We start from the raw sequence: 22,559 nt of genomic DNA on the forward strand, positions 1-22,559 counted from the left end.
ACCGAGGGGAGTTTGCTAAAGATGTAATTACCAATTTGTGGCACAGAAAAAAAGAGGAAAAAAAAATTAGGATTTGCCATCTGTCATCCAGTCTCCTGCAGATGCATTTTTTTTCTGTACCCAACAAAACACCCACTGAGTCACAGCATTGAAACAGTAGCCACATTATTCTGACATACCTTTTAATATCCTGAATTTCTATATAAGTGCCCTTTAGTCATTTAAAGTTTAAACTCTGCTCTGCTCTTTGAACCACCCAGGACCACACATACTCACTTGTAGACTCTGGGATTGTACTTCCTCTCCCCGGGGAAGCCAAACATGCCACAGATCACTCTGCTGTTAAACTGGGTCCAGTCTTTGTTACAGATCTGCTTCCATTTGCCACCATCTTTGACCTCCACGTAGCCTTCCATCACAGGGATCCGCTTACGGTAGGATGACAGAATGGCTCGAATCTGCACATCCTCTACATGAATGTCAAGATTCTGTAGACAATATATTGAGAAACAACATTTAAAAAGCAAACAAACAAAAAATAAATAAATAAAAGCACAAAAAAAGCAAAAACAATCTTTCTTTTTAAACAGCAACTTGCACTTTTCTTTATGCTAAAGTTTGGGCCTTGTGGGCATGTAACATATGTTGTTGATTTTTGAAGTGGAAAGATGCAACAGCCACAGTAAACACACATTCGAAAGCTTTTTCCCAAATGTATTGTAACTTTTCTTTCATGGAATTATCAGCACTCCCAGCAAAACTTACATTATTGACTAAACCACCATGCATAGACCCACAGAGACACATCTCTGCCCAAAAACTAACTTCCAGATCTCAGCAATATATAATGATAGCCTATACACTGTGTAAGCTAATTCGTTAATTTAGCTTCCTGTTAGTAGGGGGGTTTGCAACCAAATAGAATTTGCTATGTAATCAAATCACATGGTAACGATTTCCCATGAGAGTGCAGTCTCTATTTCAGAATGAAAATGAAGATGGTGCAGTGAGCATACAGCTTGCTGAATACAAATAAAGTTAGCCACAGGTTAGCTAAAGCTCACTGCTAACTGACGATCTGTTTGCCTGTCTTTACATAGCTCAGTTAAGCGCCAGCAATGTAAAGCTGGGTCTTTATTTTGCCATCAAAGTCATAATGTTATACATTCGCAATGAATATTCAGAATACTGGAAGCAGACCTTTTCAATATATCAGCCACCAGAATGAGATATGCAACACATTCAATTCAATGTATTTAAAAAGCACCAAATCACCACAACATTTGCCTCAAGTTTCATTTTGTCGTAAGTTAAAGACCCTTACAATAATAGAAAGAAAACCCCAATAATCAAACAACCATCTGTGGGAAGGAAAAACATCTTTTTAACAGGAAGAAGCAGAAGTCTAGCAAAACCAGGCCCAAGAAGAGGCAGCCATCTGCCGTGACCAGTTGGGGATACTTCAAACACTAGATCATAAACAATACTTGTGAACGATAACACTTATTTGCAGATTACAGTATCACAGGCAACTGAGGAACTGAGATACCAAACAGATTTCAGATGCTAACTTCTGCTCTTATTTTTCACAGTTCCTTAAATGTTGGTTCTTAATAATTTTGGTCAATGGAAATTACCCTGTTTAGTGGACACCAAGGTTTGAGACTGGAAAGTGACACAAACACAGCCTATGGGTTCACAAGCTAGTTTACTCCTAGTACTGGTCCCAAGCCCCCAAAAATGGAAAGCCTTTATCACAAAGGGCTTCCATTGTAAAATCTTTGCCAAATACGCTTCATCCATGCACCACATGATCCATCTGCTGTGGCAACTTGACAGGAAATGAGAGAGAAGCCAGATGTATCATATAGAGGACCACAAGGTTGGTGAGTGTTACTACAAGGTTAGAATAGTCAGAAAAATGTCATTGCACAGAAAAAAACCCAACTTTTTTTTTTTTTGCCAAAAAGGACTTCAATAGTGTAACCCAAGCTATATACCACATCTGTCTTGAAATAGCTATTCCTGTGTTACATTATGCATAATCAAAGACTCTTACCCCCTGTACAGCTGCTCAGCAGTGCTCTGTCTGCACTGGTTATAAATCTTCCCCAAACTGCACAAACATTTTTACAGTGAATTATCTTATTAAGCCTAATCACCGTGGCCGACTGCCTTCTTACAGGTTTTTCTGGCTTTAGAAGCCAAAGGCATCAAAGGGTTTCTATGGCAAAATGTGCAACATGTTTTAGCCTGTCCCAGTTAAATCCACAAACACCATACTGTACACATGCAGGAGGAAGCAATTAACAAACTGCTACTTCTTTCCAGATGCCTCATGTCTACATGATCATCAGCCACAGGCCCTAGCAGTTTAGTTCAAGACTCGGGCAGTACCACACTAGCTTAGACAAAACATCATGTCATTTAATGTTGGTTTCCTTAAGTATTTTATTTAAGGAGGCTTTTTCTGTCATGCATAAATAGAGAGCAGCATAGTCATGCACATGTAACTGTTGATATGAGATCGTTTTAAAGGCTATGACCCAGTCCAAAAGCAGTGCTGCTTTAGAGGAGCATAGTTTCTGAGACTAAAGAAGGCCAGTCTTGTCAGGTGCATGAGAAAAAGCAAGCTTCTTGTTTTCATTTGGTGAAAAGTACTTGAATTGCAGAGTAATGTCAATTGGAAATTAAATGTGTGCTTTAACTTTGGGTTTGGATCGTGCCATGCTTGGATCGCGTGCAAAAATGTATCAATGACCATAGGAAAGAATGTATGCTTGAATGTGTGTACGTATGTTGGGGGATATGTACGTATCTTTAACATTTGGAAATATGATTGTTATCCAAAATTGTGAATCTTTTTTTTTTTTGACTGTATGTTTTAAAATGTAGCTCCATCTCTGCAGCTACTGGGCTTTTGAGAAGCTTTCAGTTTTCATTTTACAGCCTACTTTTACCTTCACTGTCATTATTTCTGCTCCCTACAGGGAAAGGCTGCTGTTTCCATCTGTTTCCAAAAGCTCTTATTACTATACTCTACTTGCTTTTCACCAAATGGCCAACAGGCAGAGTTAGCAATTAGCTGGCAAACATAGTGTTTCTAGTTGCTAAGGAGATTTTTTTTTTTTTTTTTATCAGGAAAATAGAGTGAATATTGGTCCCTCAAACTACCAAATCAGAGGTGTATACACTCTGACTATACTCTGGTACACAACTAGGTTGTGTCTTGGGAGATGGTTGAAAAATCTCACATAGAATAAGGATGTAGTCAGGATGTAGGATAAAGTAACAAACCTCTCATAGATTTTGTGGCACTAAATCTGTGAGCTAATGTTAACGTTCCCAAACATAGCTTTGCACACACAGATCTTTATTTCATTTTTTAATTATACTTCAAATATTCCACACTATAGCTTTTGTTTATGTGACAGGAACCCTTCCTTATATCTTATCTCAACAGTGCATTGTTCTACATTTGCCTTTATTCTCCTGACTATAACAAAAAGTTCTATCATGGAAATAAATAAGTTGTTCATTTTAGATGAGGATTTCAATTTATTACCTTAGATATGACCATATAAAATTATAATCTTCACTATTCTATTTCAGCAGGAAAATATGTATGTCTGATACCTTTTTCCTATTCCACATCTCCACCAATGGCCAAAATTGAAGTAGATTTATCTGCCATGTCAAAGTCATTCAACATAGAAACATTAGTTCCCCACATTTATTTATTTCAAAGGCAGAACTTCCTCCCAGGCAACAGCTGTGCCTTGATAAAACAGTGCCAAGGCTAGAGAGGTGACTTAAGGATAAACAGGGACTGAATGAGTACAGCCTGCATTTTTTTGCTTTGTAAAACAGAAAACAAACCATTCTGCACAGTAAAGATTTTACTGAAATCTGCAAAAGTGAATGCTGCATCATGAAAATGAAAATCAAAACAAATACAAAACAAATGGACCTTGTGATTTGGCACTATAAAATGAATCTGAAATAAATGATATTAGGTTAATACATTTATTTTACTAGAGACTGAAGCTAAAAGCATGAAAGAGAAAGTCAAATGTCATGATACACATAATTTCCGATCGGGATAATACAAAGAGAGCCCGGCTATGCTGAACTTGTTTCACCGTATGCCCTCATGGACGGTTGTGCTGACAGAGACAAGCAACATTCATAGAAGGTGAAGATGTGGAAATTATTTTGGTTCAAATGGAACTCCATACTGTTTACATTTGCGACTGCACCTGAAGAAACGTCCAAAGTTTCCATGACCAATTTAATTGCTTTCCACCATCGTTTGTAACTTCAACAGATCTGTGACGAATGATTGATTTGTATGCATTCAAGGATCCCCTGAACGTCTAAGCAGAATACACAGTGCCCTGAAACCCCGCAGGCAGTGAAAGACTGTCAAAAATCATCTCTTCTTTTTTCTTTAGAGATTAAATAAACATCTTACTATCCCATAAACCAAACCAACATTCTTGTGCTACGTGACAGTTCGAGCTAAGGGGAGGGAGTTCAGTCTGGCTGGAAGGAGAGCATGTTGCTTAACTCAACAGACTGCTCTTATACACGGCCAAGAATAACCTAGACATCAAATAATGATAAAGGACGGTTTCCTCAATTAGTACTTGCCTCCAAGGAAGGGCAGATGCCGCCAGAGTGAAAGCTACAAATCACTGTTCTGCCTATACTCCATTTACTCCTAAAGATAACCACATTAATCACTCTGCTCCGAGGCACTGATGTCTCAGCTTCAGAGGACATAAAACTGCATAAAGCCTGAAATCATGAAACAAGATAATGACTGGAAATGTGGCGATGGTGACCTTGTCTGGGTGTAGTGGATACACAGTACATGACTGGTTTGTGGTTATGCAAAAAAACTAATTGGGATTCATATGAGCGAGTAAATAGAGGCTAAACTAAACTTTTAGACAAGACACGGAGGCACTGAGAAAGATCACTATGAACACAAGAGGAGATTTTTAACATGTGTGTCTTGTGTTGTTCCTCTCAGGGGAAAAAGACCTTTCATGACGTTTTGCTTGTGCAAGAGAAAAAGCACACAGATGGAACTGTCATTAGTTGGATAAGCTGTACAGGAAACATGATTCACAGAGGCTACTTTGAGGTTTTCCACTGCATTTTTTTGTATTTATTACTATAACATTTCTTGACTAAAAATGCTAATAACATTGCTATTCTCTGGGCTTGTAATCTTAAGAAGGAAGTCATTTTTCTTACCATTTGCTATTCCCTTAGCAGCTTTCATGTGACATAGCAAAGGAATGATACAGGCAACAAGGGGTTTGGTGGAGTCTTATAATAAAGCACTGGCATCACATTAAAGCGATTCTGTCAAAAACTAAAACGATGAAATTTTACATTTTGAATCAGTTGAGTTGGTGAATGCAAATTTATTCTTACAATTACCCCTCACATTCAACTCTGTAAAATACATTGCCTAATGCCTAATATTACGCTAGCGCAGGGGTCAGCAACTTAGAAATTTATCCTCAGCAGCAGAGGTGACTCTTGGTCTTCCTTTCCTGGGGCGGTCCTCATGTGAGCCAGTTTCGCCGTAGCACTTGATGGTTTTTGCGACTGCACTTGGGGACACAGCGACCTAGCTAGCTCCTAACTTCAAATTCCATGGAACCGCGTACGTTTCCATGGTTTCTGGATGCTACCACTGAATTTGACACCTGAGACAACAGCTTAACTGATCACTTTATTGGCATTTGAACAATCTGAATTGCTTTTAACTCTCAAGGACACCTTAGTGCATGTTTGTACTGGAGTATTTGCACCAGTAAATACGCAGATTTTCTGTTTTCCTTGGAAATATATGGTAGGTCACAGATCACAGTTAGGTCCTAAATAAAGTTACATCAATCTAATTCTCATTAGACTAATCTAAAAGCACAGCCAAGACTGGTAAGAGTATACACCAACATGTTTATGCCTCAGAAAATTATGGGAACCAGATGAAAATATTTTGCACTGATGAAATTGCACACGAGTCAGCTTTCAGACATAGACTAAAACAAGCTGCCATGAATTATGGGTACTGAAGTGGTTCATTGCCAGTCTGTCTAGGGATGACAGTTGGAGAGAAAGACATGAATCAAATCAGATGAGCCTCCACTACTCCCTGTTACAGGTTTAATTAAAACAAATTAACCAATTCAAGAAACACTGTCAACCTTTAATAATCCTCCAGGTCACCCGTGACCTGTTTAGGGATAGGGTTAGCTTTACTTCTACCCCTTCAAGTGGAATTTTCCCTCATTTGGCATCCCCAAATGGAGAACTGTAAGCCTAAATGTATTTGACACTATTGATTTAAAAGTTAAGCCTTCTATGTGTCTAACGACTAACCCTGACAACCCTAGATGGCTCACTGGCAACCACCTAGAGGATTGTCAGTGTTGTTTTTCTTTTAATATTACAAATGCTGTGTTTTGGATAAGTATTAGGCTATAATTCTCACATATGACATCTGAAAGGTAAGAGGGAGATGATCTATCAACTGTTAAAATAACAAATAGCCTATCAAACTGAATAAATTCTTTCCAATCTCCTTCCTCCCAGTAGCATAACATTTCAAAATTGAGAATTTGTGACATTGTTCCAGTTTTTTTGCAAACAGTTTCTGAAATGGAAACCTTGGAGTGCAGGCTCCATATAGTTACACTTTTTTGGTTTATTCTGTTAAAGGGAGGGCATTGTCAGACACCTCATCAGTTCCAACAAATCGACATCTGCTATACAGTCACTTCTTGTCTTTATTGTGAGGTATAAAGACTTGAGCCACTTTAACAAGGACAAAAATTGTACCGGCCAGATGACTGGACTGAAAGACATTCAAAAGGGTAAAATGGCTTTGTGAGATAGTTCTGGTAAGCAGTAGTGAGTACAGACGAGGTGAAAACTAGAAGAAGCGTGCTTGTGGATGTGCTGCCACATACCATACCTAACATGCTTGTGGTCTTTCAACCAACAGGGTTTAGTCGTGGTTTGGCTCATAAGAAATATAACCACCATTTATTTAGTTACATTATTTTATACAGAGTCATGTGTGAGTACAAAATACAACACAATTTTTGTTACTACATAGTTTCACTTCAGCCCAAAGTGAAGTACAGATTGTTTTTGAAAGGAACAATAAGGTGCATAGAGAGTAGAAACATATGGCTCCAATAAAGGCCTTTAGCAACTCTGCTCACAGAAATCACTTCACTTCCACCATGAAATACCGAGGCTCTGGGTTCATTGGCAGGGTAGGATTTAGTTGTAACGTCACTTTCTGAGAGTTGTAGAAAACAACCTTTAATTTTAGGCATTACTTTGTTTTCAGAATTATTTTTACAAGTCACTATCTGTGTGATGACATGGAAACATGTTTAATTGATAGCCAGCTTTTATTCAAAATCAGAATTCCACCAGCTGGAATGTTAATAGGAACATTAGAAGTTGGTGTTTTACAGAATCCAGAGAATGTTGCATTGCAGTCTGCAATTCCTCCATTAAAAGAGAACCTTTGTAACCAAACTGGAAACAGATGTTTCACAGTCATGACAACTGAGCTAGACTGGGGCGTAAATTACAAAGACAATGATTGAATGGAAATTAAGCCCTTTTATATAGCTCTAAAATGAAGTGACATTAAAATGTGGAAAATGAAGGCACGTTTGGGAATGATTGCTGGGTACAAGGAGTTGGCTCGGAGGAATCTATTGTCTCATCTTGTGTGAAAGTTCTCAGCACTGGTTTCTGTTTACAGGAAAGCAGATGGTAAAAAATATTTGAGTCTGACATTCCTAATGGAAACTGCCATTTAGACCAATTCGCCAACACCTCTTTGGTCTTGTATCAGTACTACCATTTTAAATTTGTGTTTTTTGATCATTTCCCTGTTGATGCAGGTGCAGCACATTAAATGAACCCAGCCTAAAAACAGCCATTTACACACACAGCTGCCACTGAAACAAACAAAGCACAACCTGCTAAAAATAGCCTAGCCACTGTGGAACTTCAAGAGCAAGCATATAGTCGGAGTTATCCATTTTAATGTAATTCCTGTCAAATAATAGCATATCTAAATAGTATTTTTAATTCTTTGGCTACTAGAGTTAGCCAAAAGACAGGCATTTAGCTAGAATAACCAGTTTGGGGGTTTTTTTGTTGTTGTTTTGTAGCTCAATTTTAAATTTCCTTTTCTTTCATAAATTTAAGATTATTTCTTGAACTTGCTCTCGCAGGTAGCCTTTTTACACCAGAACAATATTTACCAAAGCCTGTACAAAAAAAGCTACATGCTGACATGCGAATTATAGTTAGCATATGAAAGAAAGACAACCATAGCATCGGCCGCCAGTCTGTGGAAAAAGCTTCACTGTTGTTACCATCTACTTTTGTAACAGTCCAGAGTGATGCTAGGATGGAGGGATAAGTTATCAAGAATAAGTTATTAGCTAATGACCTAAACTAGCAAACCAGGTGAGCAAGCTTCATCCATACATCTGTATGTGTGTGTCATAGACAGACACCTCCCAGTTTGTGCTTCTAATATACAAACAAAAATCTAGGATTTCACTCTGCAAGACAACTATACTTATAGTATTATAACTCAAATACAGCTCAGAGGACAAGTCTATTTAAACTTCTATTTAAAATTTTGGCCATACTACGTTTCAAAATGAGGGATTATCCATTGTTTGCTCACTGGCTAAAGATTTGTGGAAGGTATGACTTTTATGACTTTTTGAAACCAAGATGTCAGAAACATTAATCTTGAGGCTTCAAAACAGGACTTTAGAAACCAGTGGATGGCATCTTGATAGGTACTTCCATCTTTATATTTTTTTTGCTTCAAACGACCAATAGAAATGAAGAATCACAGGGAGTAGGCACATACTCTACACGTAAAGACCATGAGCTATGACCAGGACATAGTTCAGACCGAGTGCAGCAGCCAGCACAACACAAATTTTCAGCCATTTTTACTGAACGCAGCAGTCAGTGCAGTACAAACGTCTTTCTAAGTGAAGGGGCCATCAGGCAATTATATCCTACAGCCTCATATGTCAGCAGCAAAGTATTTTTTGTTGTTGTCTTTTGAGGAATTTGGTGCTTTAGCACAAGAGTATGCAGATTCACTTGCTTTTGGACCCAATCTCAACAAGCCCCTTGAGGAACTGCAGCTCTTGGCACTTCCACACTGAGTCCCTGGTGATTGCCACGTGGCACAGACACAGAACAGAGATTTTGGTTCATCACCTAAACTTTTCTCTGCTCTTTTGTGTGCACAAAATACTACCTACAAAAAGAGAGTTATTCCTTCATAATGTTGCAAGGTGCTTCCTCATACAGCATGGTCTGATTTTGAGCTTTTCTCCTAATAATGTAAGGTCTTTACCTTATACTGTAAAGGTAAAGTGACTGTTGTCGTGAACTGAGGTTATATGGCTATATCCATACTCAGGATGACAAAATGCAGCAATATTGTTGGGACTCATATAAACGAGCTTGCAACTGCTGCGTACATAATGAGAAAATTATGTAAATATGTAAGGTTTTGACACTACTTGATGAAGACAAATAAATAGAATTAATGTCACTGTAACATAATTTCACATTTCTGTGAAAGATTTTGGAAAACTTTGAGACAATATACCCAGCTGTAGAAGGTCACTTCGTAAGTAGTTTCATCATTTTCTGTTTATTATGTTTGTGTCAAGAACACACAAACACATAAAAATAAAACATAAAAAAAATAAAAACCTGTAAACTCATCCAGTTCATTACCCTGCTATAAAATAGATGCAGAGGACTGCCAAAGTCACAAGGTGACATCTAAGTGCTTTCTATCCAACAATCACACTCCAAGTAAAGCATTAAAGCAATTTGGGATTCAGTATCTAGCTCAAGGATACTTTGGCACGCAGACTGAAGCAGCCAGGGTTCGAACCACCAACCCTCCAATTAGAGGATGGCATGCTCCACAGCCACTCTCAACAAAGAGACAATAAAGCCACTGCAATGCTCAAGTGACACAGCTGGAAACTCATAAGAATATGTGTATATCTGACTATCTAACAGTCTGCCTTCTAGTCTGACAGCAAATGTATTTTTCTGATGTGACACATTTTGCACATTATGATAGAGAGGAAGAAAAAGAGCAGTGTTAAAACAGGCAGACTAAATCTGCAGCGCATTAAATGTGAGAAATCTGTTCTGCATATGACGAGGAAAACAGAGCGCAATCAAACACATGCCTTCCATTGCCATCAACAAGTGCCTGGTAAATTAGCTTTGTACTGTCTGAACACAGCAAAAAGACAGATGTCCTTACACGTGAAATCACTTTTTTTTTGTGAAAGCAAACTCCCCTGCACGTGAGAGGCCCTGTTTACACCGATCTCAGAGAGAGCGCCTAATTTATAACTCTACAGAGGCTAAACATCCTCCTGAGATCCTCTGTGAGAATGTGATGCCTCAGGGCGAAAACCTTTACGTCACTGCAGAAACATCTACCAGCTGTGTGAGCAAAATAATGAAACGGTCCAAATCATTTTGAGGCTGTGACACAAAGGGCAGCCACGAATTAATCCATAGCACAAACATGCCAAAGGGGTAACAAGGAAGCAATTTATGGCGCTGAACCACGACATGGATGGAGGTTTACAGGGAAGGAAAGTGGGAGATTTGACTTCAAGGGCTCAGAGTAGGAAAAAATGACTAAAGAGAGGAAAATGGGAGCTCAGAACTCTGCTTGTGGTGATTTCATGGGTGCTTGTAATCTTCTTAGTAGAAAGACAGCAGCAGGGAAAGAGTGTGAGAGGGCTAAAACTGGTGTGAAAGAAAAAATAGAAATACAGAAAAGAGCTTTGTATTAATCTCCAAATTCTGAATTCATCCCTGCTTGTTCTAGCATGAGCCCGAGAAGATATGTCAGAAGAACAGAGACTATCTGAGCAAGGTAGCATTTGCCTTAGAGGCATCTTATCATCAAAATCTGTTTCCATCACAGTCGTCACAGAAAACTCCACTATATATGAACTGTACTCATTCATCATTAATGCCTCACTGTCAAAACTGAAAAGTGGAGAAAATCACAATACACAGTGGTGTGGTGATTAGCAATGTTGTCCACACAGCATGAAAGTCCTGGGTTTGACTCTAGTACCTTCTAGATTTGAAGGTCCAGAAAGTCCTGGGCTCTCTCTGGGTACTCTTTCCTCTCGCAGTCCTGGTGATTCTAGATTGTCCATAGCTGTAAATGTGAGTGCAAATGCTTGTCAATAGACTGCAGACTGCAATAGACTAGCTGTTCCATAAAAGGCAGATGGGATTGGCTCCAACTCCCAGACAACCTTGAATTCAATAAGCAGAAGGGAATCTTTCACTTATCGGATTTAGATGTATGGATTCTATTTTATTTATTGACATCTCAAGTCAGGAATCATAGGTCAGAAAATTAAAAAAAGATTGTTAGCATTTTCTATGTTACCTATAGTAATGATATTAAACTTCTAAAATAAGGGGTATAGTAAAGGTCTATTTATGTCCCTACATGGACAGTTTAACTAATTATGTCCCCTAGAACTAACTATACTTGTATCTGCACAAGAAGTCCACTTAGTTGTCCATCCATCAATTCTCTTCTACTTATCTTTATCAGCGTCACGGGGGAGGACCTTGTATTTGCCTCTTAAATATTTTGGTATACAGAGGAGTTCATGGTCGACTCTATGACTGCCAGGTGATCAGTGGATGCAGCTGTAGAAGAAGTCACCACCATGCTTGACAGTTGGCATGAAGTATTTGTGTCGATATGCTATGTTTCTCCACACGTACTGCTGTGCATTGTGGTCAAACTTCCAACTTTGCTCCTTGGGAACTTTGCTCTCGAAGTCTTCTCGTTTGCTCAGAGTACCCTTCCAAGCAAACCATACTTGTTCAGTGTTTTTTTCTAATCATACTTACATTACCTTCAACATTAAAAATGCTGACTGGGGACTGTAGAGTCTGAGATGTAGCTCTAGAGTCGTTTGCAATTTGTCTCGTCATTGTACACGCTGACCTTGGGTGACGTTGCTGGGATTATGGCATGCTACACACCAGAAAACTGCTAAAACTGCTTCTTTTATAGAGGTGCTCACACTTGTTAATGATCAATTCATCAAATGTATTTGATTAGCAGGACCTGGCTGTTACTTACAATACTAATCCCTGCGGACGCAGTAAAGGTGTGCTTGGTTTTTCACAGGACGGCAGAGATTCCTGAGAGATTTCTGAGTGCCTCCTGCCCCTTTGTGCAGCAGATCACTTAACACTTCTCCATAAAATCAAACAACTCAGAATATTCCTGTTTCAGTGGCTGATCTTCTCATTTTTTTTACCTGCTGTTTTCCATCCCTCTCTGAATGCTGACATGAAAAAAATAGGCTGACAAATCTGACTGCATCACTGTTATTCTAACTTGAATAAATGAAGCAGCCCTCAATGGTCAACGCCAAGAATCACATTTCATAAACCCTGAAACTCACTGATGTTGAAACTGGTTTTAAATGGAATGAAATGCATTCGCAGGTCAGGCCTCAAAAAGCCTCTGCAGTCACATCTGCATAAACTGAAGTGCAGCAGGCTTCCTCAAAGCCAGAGAGGAATACATAAACACGAGGGAGATGCCACTGTAAATATTTCTGGAGATGCAGACTGAGCACAGGCTGTGCCTCTGTGTTGTTTACTGTCCAGCTGTCTGAAACACAATGCTAAATATATGTTTGCTGTAATCCATCTATACCTCAGAGAACAAATTTGTGGAATGAGATGCGTTTTTCCGCTATTCTTAAAAAAGTCACAGTGAAAACAACACTTTTTTTTCTATGAGAAGATAAAAAAGAAAGAAAAAAAAACAGACACACACACAACAATCTGCACAGGGATTGCAAAGTTCACCAAAATGTGCATGCAAGGATTCACATTTCATCTCCACGTTTGCTTAATGGCATGTGGTAACTTTTACAGAAAGGTAGGCAGAGTCTATGGCCCTCCCAGAGCTCCATAAAATAAACAAATAAACAAATAAAAATTAAGTAAAATTAAATTAAATGTAAATAAATTTTCCTTTAGTTTTAAATAACACAAAATGGACCAGATTAAAATGTCCCGCCCTGTCACCCTTATATCGATTGAGGATGTTTCAGTTTGAACTGGTTTTAAACACTTTATATTCTGTTTAATCTACAATAAAGTATCATATTCTATAAAATTATGGGTTTCTAGTGGCTGAGGACCAGACCAGCTTTTAATCTGCTCCAGAAGTCCTATATCGTTATTTAAAATGCTTAATAAACATATTTTTAAGCTTGTATTAGCAAAGCAGCTCCTTAAACTTTGTACATTGGTCAACCGAACTGATTAACCAAGACGTTAATCTGAAAGTGTTAGTGGAGCCTGTACTTAGTCAAATTATCTGTTTTATTAAAATAAAAAAAGACACGGCAGGGTTCCATCTCCCCATCATTAAAGCTTTCATTGCTAGCATGCTAAACAAGTTATTAACAGTTATTAAAAGCAAGAGAAAGCACTCTTATAGTGATAAATGAGACAGCTTGTTTACTTTCTAAATAAAGCTAGCTCTGTTTTCATACTAGGTGCAGCTCATAACTGATATCAGTAGAGTAAAAGTGGGGCCAGCAGCAGCTTGTCTAGCACGCTAGTCTCCCATCAAAGATCAGAGGTTTATCTGCAGTGTGCTTCCCCAAACAACCGATTGCTCTGCTTGACAAGCTTCAGACATTATTAATTGGAAATGGACACACCCATGACAGTGTTTACCCCATATGGATTTCATTATAAAGCTAAATTAATTCTGCTTCCAGAGACAATAGGCAACTGCAGCCACAAGATGGCAGTGATGTAAAGGATGGATGCAAGCAGGAAAGCTTTATGAGAGAGCTCTGTTTGAGATAAAACAAGAAAGAACACTTTACTTTAGTAGGTTTTAATTGATATCTATTTTTAGATTTCACTAGACAAGTACTGCTTGCTTTGCTTGCCCTGACGTAATGCCACTGACGTAGCTTGCTATCTTGGTATACACGGTTAAAGACATTGCAATAAACTTACTATCACTCGAAAAGGCAGCTGTGCTCCTACATCCAGCCCACATCCCCACATCCCCAGCGACATGCTGTCATAGCTGCCATTCAACACTAGAATGCCCCTACACTGGTGCGTCACCAGATAATAAAGCTGGGCCCTGGCTGTGTGGCAGAGTGGGGCTCCCAGCTGGCTGTGTTTTACACGCTGAGGCCCATGTGATTCCTCTTAGTGAGTGGAAAAGCTGAGTCTGATTTTTTTTTTTTTTTTTTAATGTGACTTGAGACATGTAGAGCTCTACAGCTGGGCTCTCTGAACAATCACAACCTTGATATTTAGTCTTGTAAACTTAAGGCAGTCGTTTAGATGGATCTGATCCTGTAATGCAACTTTACAAATTAAAGTGTTTTTACAGTGAGCATGATCACATATGTGATTAAAAAAACATTTTCTGCCTCTAGAGGGAGCTATGTAAAGTCTGATAAAAGTTCTAAAGCTATTGCAATTAAGTCAGAATCCGCTGGAGCAGAATTTGAAAAGACACAAAGTTATTTGAGGTCTGAAAAAAATGTGTTGTGGAGTTCAAGTAAGCTCAGCAGATCTCTGAAGCCTGAAGAAAGCTGAATATTCTTCTGCCTAAAGCTTTGTTGCTTATTTTTTTTTCCAGTGGTCGTTCACAGTATTGAAAGCTCGTTCCACAAATACCACTAGATAAAAGAGACTTTTTGGCCCATATTAACATGATACTATCACACAGTTGCAGATTTAACGGCCACACATCCATGATATAAATCTTGAGTTCTACCAAATCCCAAAGGTGCTCTACTGGATTGACATTTGGTATTTGGTGCCTGTGGCCATTTGAGAACAATGGACCCATTGTCATTTTCAAGAAGCATGCTTGAGAGGATTTGAGCTTCACGACATGGTGCATTATCATGGTGGAAGTAGCCTTCAGAAGAGGGTACACTGTAGTCATAAAGGAATGGACGTGGTCACCAACAATACTCAGGTAGGCTGTGGTGTTTAAATGATGCTTTGTTGGTACTAAGGAATCCAAAGTGTGCCAGTGATTTCCGTTGCTATAGCACATGTGCATTCAGAGATGCTCTTCTGCATACCACGATTGTAATGACTAGTTATTGGAGTCAGTGTTGACTTCTTATCAGCTTGAAGCAGTTAGGCGTCTAACCTTACATTAACAAGGCATTTTCACTGCCATTCACTGGATATTTTCTCTGGATATTTTGGGGCTCTCTGGTCGTGTGGAAAATTCCCAGTAGATCAGCAACTTCTGGAATACTTAGACATGCCACGTTCAGAGTCCATTAAATCACCTTTTTTCCTTACTTTGCTGCTCAGTTTGAACTTCAGAAGTTTGCCCTGACCATGTCTACATGCCTAAATACATTGAGTTGCTGCCATGTGATTGGCCTATTAGACATCAGCATTAACAACAATTTAACAGGTGTATCTAATAATGTAATAAAGGGGCTGGTGAGTGTAATTTGCCAAAAAACATTGCCACACCTCTGTTTGACATAACAACAGTCATAGTAACTTTAACAAAGTCTGTAGTCAGAAGGACAAGATCACAGACTCAGAAAGTATTTTTTTTTATCAACAACACTAAATCCTTCTATTTGTTTTTGGAAAGAAACAAGGAAAACTCGACTGAACAGGTCAGTAAGACAGAAGCAGAGTTAGTTCTGGTTTGCAGTTTGCTCATAACAGTGGAATGCACTGTTATGAGGCCTGCACGGTGAGCAGAAAGATAACATTCTGCTTGTGGAGGCAATTAGCTCTGAGCCCATTAGCAGGCCCAAAAGCAATGCTCAGCTGGGCTTTTAAAGGTTCCAGTCAAACTGCTATGAAAGTTTTAAGTCTGACACCTAACAAATACCAGTGAACTTTCCCCAACGCGCTTTCAATGCAGGCTATTCAGAAAGGACTATTAATAGGACAGATAGTGGTTGAGAGCTGCTGGCTTTTAGTCCACAGCAGCTGTTTTTCAACCAAATTAATTTTTTTAGAGGTGAGTTTGACGTACAGCAGCTCCATACAGTGGGGCAAAAAAGTATTTAGTCAGCCACCGATTGTGCAAGTTCCCCCACTTAAAATGATGACAGAGGTCAGTAATTTGCACCAGAGGTACACTTCAACTGTGAGAGACAGAATGTGGAAAAAAAATCCATGAATCCACATGGTAGGATTTGTAAAGAATTTATTCGTAAATCAGGGTGGAAAATAAGTATTTGGTCAATAACAAAAATACAACTCAATACTTTGTAACATAACCTTTGTTGGCAATAACAGAGGTCAAACGTTTACTATAGGTCTTTACCAGGTTTGCACACACAGTAGCTGGTATTTTGGCCCATTCCTCCATGCAGATCTTCTCGAGAGCAGTGATGTTTTGGGGCTGTCGCCGAGCAACACGGACTTTCAACTCCCGCCACACATTTTCTATGGGGTTGAGGTCTGGAGACTGGCTAGGCCACTCCAGGACTTTCAAATGCTTCTTACGGAGCCACTCCTTTGTTGCCCGGGCGGTGTGTTTTGGATCATTGTCATGTTGGAAGACCCAGCCTCGTTTCATCTTCAAAGTGCTCACTGATGGAAGGAGGTTTTGGCTCAAAATCTCACGATACATGGCCCCATTCATTCTGTCCTTAACACGGATCAGTCGTCCTGTCCCCTTGGCAGAAAAACAGCCCCATAGCATGATGTTTCCACCCCCATGCTTCACAGTAGGTATGGTGTTCTTGGGATGCAACTCGGTATTCTTCTTCCTCCAAACACGACGAGTTGAGTTTATACCAAAAAGTTCTACTTTGGTTTCATCTGACCACATGACATTCTCCCAATCCTCTGCTGTATCATCCATGTGCTCTCTGGCAAACTTCAGACGGGCCTGGACATGCACTGGCTTCAGCAGCGGAACACGTCTGGCACTGCGGGATTTGATTCCCTGCCGTTGTAGTGTGTTACTGATGGTGACCTTTGTTATTGTGGTCCCAGCTCTCTGCAGGTCATTCACCAGGTCCCCCCGTGTGGTTCTGGGATCTTTGCTCACCGTTCTCATGATCATTTTGACCCCACGGGATGAGACCTTGCGTGGAGCCCCAGACCGAGGGAGATTATCAGTGGTCTTGTATGTCTTCCATTTTCTGATGATTGCTCCCACAGTTGATTTTTTCACACCAAGCTGCTTGCCTATTGTAGATTCACTCTTCCCAGTCTGGTGCAGGTCTACAATACTTTTCCTGGTGTCCTTCGAAAGCTCTTTGGTCTTGGCCATGGCGGAGTTTGGAGTCTGACTGTTTGAGGCTGTGGACAGGTGTCTTTTATACAGATGATGGGTTCAAACAGGTGCCATTCATACAGGTAACGAGTGGGGGACAGAAAAGCTTCTTACAGAAGACGTTACAGGTCTGTGAGAGCCAGAGATTTTCCTTGTTTGAGGTGACCAAATACTTATTTTCCACCCTAATTTACGAATAAATTCTTTATAAATCCTACCATGTGAATTCATGGATTTTTTCTTCACATTCTGTCTCTCACAGTTGAAGTGTACCTCTGGTGCAAATTACTGACCTCTGTCATCATTTTAAGTGGGGGAACTTGCACAATCGATGGCTGACTAAATACTTTTTTGCCCCACTGTATGTTATACTGCTAGTGCTATTCTATTATGGAAGAGCTTTATTAATTGGTAAAGCTGTGAAATAACACAGGATCTCAGATTGAGGTTGACCTATTTGTTTGGACAAGAACAAATGTTGGATCCAGTATTTTTTGTACACTTTAAAAAGGCTTCTAAGGCTTAAATGGTGTTCATCACAAGATAACAACAAACACAGCAGATCCTAGCTAACAAACACATGAAATACAAAAGTTGGATAGAACTATTGGGCCTTGTAAGTTTACCTCCACATGGTTGGGCAGAGTGTTGAGAAATTTAAATCCCGGGATCCTCTTGTCGCTGCACACCACTCCTACATCTTCGCTGTGCTTGCAGTCTGAAATGCCGATCCCGTTGGACTGACACTGTGCCAAAGTCTTTTCTTTGCCAGTACAGTGGACATTGTCGAACCAGATGGGTCCTGATGAGACAAAATAGATATTAATCCTTGCTTCTGTGGGAAGGAATTTTATTTTCAAATAACAAATATTTTTTAATATTTGTCTTTAAGTACTATAGTAGTACATAACTGAAAAAATAATGCCAACAAGGTTATATCAATAACATGTTCATCCAGACATGCCATCTATATTGTGAATATATGTTAAATATGTTATATATGTTATATATGTTGAACATATGTTAAATATGTTTCCACGCTGATGAGAAGAAAAGTCCTGCAGTACCTTCTCCTTTCCCATATTTAGAAGATGGCAACCATGAGACAGCTTCCACGTAGCCCAGCTCCCTGCACACCACCTGGGCAGCATGGATGTTGAAGTCATCATCACAGACGGTGCCCCACTGGTTGTTGTAGAAAACCTCTACTCGGCCCTCATTGTGTTTCCTCTTTTGCCCTGCAAGTCGGAGCTGAATCCTGGGCGTGTCTGGATCCAGCTGCGGGGCCGTGTACTCTTCCTGTTCTGGGTATGGGTAGCCTGGGGGGTAGCCGAGGTGCTCATACTGTGCAACTGACAGCTTTAATAGCACCAATAGAACAGCAGTGCGAGCATATAGGTTCTGGATGACCCGCATTTTGGTTGGAGCTAATGAAAAGCCAAAAAGAGAAGAAAAAATTGCAATGATATTTGTAATCCTTTTACAGTCTGAGAACCACAAAGGTCCACAGAGAAACCTTTTGTGAACCAACTAACAAACAATGATGCTGCACTGCATTATGGGAATTAGGGACTACTAGGGACTAAATGTCAGGCTGTTAATCACAGACCTGCCTCTTCAAACAGCCTCCCTAAACCCGCACTTCAATATTTTTATGCTGAAAGTAGATTAAATAGCTGTGTGACGTTAAAGGGGTCTCTCATTATGACAACCCCAAAAAGAATAATCACAAAACTCTGCACTTCTCTTCAGTACCGTGAAGCCTTTAAACAGATTTCCACTCTTGTTTCTGTTAAGAGATTTACTGTTTGATTATACTCTCATAGATTTCATCAGGCCCGTTAGCAGAAGTAAAATATTTAGTTCACGAGGCGGTGGAGACTAAATACAGAGCTAAAAGGTGCGCAAATACCGGACTTATCTCAAAATACAATCTAGTGTTGGTTCAGCTCTGTTGGCAGTTTAAGAAAAGGAAAAAAGGAAAAGGAAAAAAAGTGCATGTCCGCACGTTATAAGCTCATGGTACTGTATGTTGACTTTATTTTTTCTCAATCATAATGACATCTGCATTAAAACGTTTAAAAAAAAATAAGTGACTAAAACTGACTTATTTTATTTCTATCTGACTTACTGGACTTATATTGAGTAAAACATTTCTCGTGATCGCCCACTAGTTTTCTGTGAGTGAAGAAAAGCTGGCCTCCAGGGAAAATCCTGTCCTTTTGTTGGAAAAAACATCTGTTAGAAAACATATGATCCATCAACTGTGCAGGCCTTCAACTCTCCTCACTGTAACGTGGCAGCAGTTACACAAGCTAGAATCAACACACATCACACATGAACAGATGGAATGAAGCCCACAGACTTGGCGTCTGCTTTCAATGTGTGAGTCTAAACCGCTGTGATGACAAAAAAAATCGTGGTCAGTGTGCACGGACACGGTAAAGTTCAGGTAAGGCGAGACACATAAGAACACAGCAGGCTCCCCCCCCAGCTGATCATTTGTTTATTTCTGAGTGAAGCTGCAGGCACTCTGCGGCTTCTAATCAAACGGACCAATAGATCCGAAATTTTCTTGCTCGCTTTTGTTAAAACAAAATGTCAAGAACTTCAGTGAAGTGGACACCCTGATATCTGAAACCTTTTTTTTTTTATCCTCTTCTGCAGATAGGTGTATGAGTCTAGTCTGCTGTTAGAGGAGAGCTGTGCATTGGCTGCAAAGGTCAAAATGTCAGTTTATAAGAATGTCAGCCAGTCTTCTCATGCTCTTTGCTAAACCGCTGAGGAGAGTGCTTCCCTGCAAGTAGACACTCTGGAACTCAGCAGTGGATTTTTAGCATGAATTTTTCTTCAAAGTAACATGTACGACACATATGTTCACTCCAATTTCAGATGCATCTTCATCACCAGGAAGGAGTCTTGTAAAGTTTTTAGAGGCTGTGGTGACAACTTGAATTCCGGAAAACTAACTCACTTTTTTACCTATATTACATAAAGTTCCAATGTGATGCTCAAAGTCACACAATAGTAATGGCTTCAGTAATAATATTTCAGCACTTTGAGACCTCGAAAACGACTCTTAATTCGCTGAATTTAGGGCGTAAAGAAAACTTTCAAGGCAAGCTTCCTGTCTCAGTAACAATGGCTAGTTACATTCTTGAAGTGAGCTGCAAGCTCTGGCTGAACTTACTTTTCTTCTCTCCGTTGAAGACCGTCCCTCCTGAAGTTGCAGCAACAGCACGGTGCGTAAAAACAAAGTCTGAAGTCAGCTGTTTTTCTTCTTCTGCCGCTGCTGCTGCAGCTCTCTAACTTTCACTCCCTCCAATGCAAAAATGAGCCGGCCTCAACAGCGGTACCGCCCACTGACGCCCACCTTTACCATGAGATCAGCAAAGATGGACCGGGACGTGAAAAACTGCACATCCGACTAGCACTGACAGAGAGCTCACAGTGGATGAGAGCGTGTGGAAAACTGTTTTCAATTATGGTGGAGGGGGGGAGCATGAAAGAAAGCATAAAGTGGCTGCACAGCTCAGTGTACAGTGTAGAGACGTGTGATCCCAACCAGTGTGTCTGTGTGGGGGTAGGCGTTGCTTGTATGGGACAACACATCACAATAACTGAAATTTAAAAATATATATAAAAAAAGAAACAGCTTTCATGTTTGACATCAATCAAGCAAAGGACAAATCTACTGTATTTTATCTGAATCATATTTTTCCAGCTTAAAGTATTCTATACTCAGGAGGTTAGGACCTCCAGGACCTTCTGCTTCTGGCTGCTTCCCAATCCACTGCAGGCAGTCAGTCCACCTGGTGGGCAAGACTGGAGGATGAGGCCTCAGAGTATAAATGAACATACTTCTCAGAACACACTTCTATATTGTGAATACTTTCTGATTGCTCCTGGGATGTTTTATAATAAGTTGGATGCTGGATGTCTGATTTCCATGAGCTACAAGCCATAATCACCAAACTGAAAGAAAAATAGATATTATACCAGTTACTCTGGGACAGCTGGAGAGGCCTTTAACCCATCAGGATGACAAGAATTTGATTCTTCTTGCAAAGAGTAAGAGGATGCAAGATTTCCGATTTCCTGGAGGATGAATGAACTGATACCACTGAACGTAGGCCACACGCACCTGACCTAATACAGTAGAACGCCGCTGTCAGGTGTCAGGCGTGCACACAAACAACTACTGAGTAGCATTTTGAGTTGCTGAAAGTTTGGTAAAATGAAAGTTTGGTAAAATGGACTATCCTGCTACATCATTTTCTGATTTTCTTTGAATTCAGTCCTCTGTGGATTGATCATTTTAAATCCAATTAAAAATGTTTGTTTCATTCCTAACACATTACCCAGTCTACATTAGCACAGATCACGTTTTGTCTGTAGCTACCTTTTATGGGGTGGCTGCAGCTCAGGAGGTAGAGCAGGTCACCTACTTATCGGAAGGTTGGTGGTTCAATCCCTGGCTCCTCCAGTCTGCATGTCAAGTATCCTTGGGCAAGATACTAACCCCAAGTTGCTCTCTGATACATCCATCAGGGTGTGAATGTAGTTAGAAAGGACCAAGTATAGAGAAAGTGAATGTGGCATGTTGTATAGAGTGCTTTGAGTACTCTGGGATAGTAGAAAAGCACTCTATAAGAATAAGACCATTTACTTTTTCAAAGAGTTTGTTTGTCCAAATATGTCATCAAAGGCAACACATTCATTTTCACACGAATATACTTTGTCACATGTAGAACACACAAAATAAATGAAACATTATGTTTCTTCCTTTTTGTCACACAGTGGGCTTGCAAGTAGACCACAGATTAGAGCTTGTGTGCTACAGCCAACCAATCACACTGTACTGTGCTCCTCTCCCTGGTACTCCCTCTTGTTCTGTTCTGCTGAGCATAACATTGGTAGACATGAAAGTATTAGTCCTAAAGAAGAACCTGATCACCGTCTGTTTCCAGGATTCTTTTCACACAACATAAACCAGAGTGCTCATTAGTGACTCTGCAGTGCTGCTTTGACAGCAAACAGAGGGAAAAAACCTCTATGTGAAATGTCCTGAAGTCTCTTAACTCATAAGACTTCTTTCAGATGAAAGACAAGGGACTCTAAG

The 22,559-nt window shown here is 39.8% G+C and overlaps 1 protein-coding gene across 2 annotated transcripts in view; it reads right to left on the minus strand.

Moving 5' to 3' along the window:
• Positions 1–20,808, minus strand: part of loxl2b (lysyl oxidase-like 2b) — a 51,522-nt gene extending 30,714 nt beyond the window's left edge. The window contains exons 1-4 of one of the 2 annotated variants that reach the window (XM_004565802.6): positions 20,628–20,808; positions 18,505–18,864; positions 18,064–18,239; positions 277–488 (exon numbers count right to left, since the gene is read on the minus strand). In XM_004565802.6, the coding sequence (XP_004565859.1) occupies positions 277–488; positions 18,064–18,239; positions 18,505–18,853 (737 nt within the window). In that variant the 5' untranslated portion in view covers positions 18,854–18,864; positions 20,628–20,808. Of the gene's footprint in view, positions 1–276; positions 489–2,059; positions 2,196–18,063; positions 18,240–18,504; positions 18,865–20,627 lie in introns of those variants that run through there. The other variant, XM_076890660.1, reaches the window with a different exon arrangement.
• Positions 20,809–22,559: the final 1,751 nt, after the last annotated feature.

Source organism: Maylandia zebra, linkage group LG12 (genome assembly GCF_041146795.1).
Source record: "Maylandia zebra isolate NMK-2024a linkage group LG12, Mzebra_GT3a, whole genome shotgun sequence".
Taxonomy (NCBI): Eukaryota; Metazoa; Chordata; class Actinopteri; order Cichliformes; family Cichlidae; genus Maylandia; species Maylandia zebra.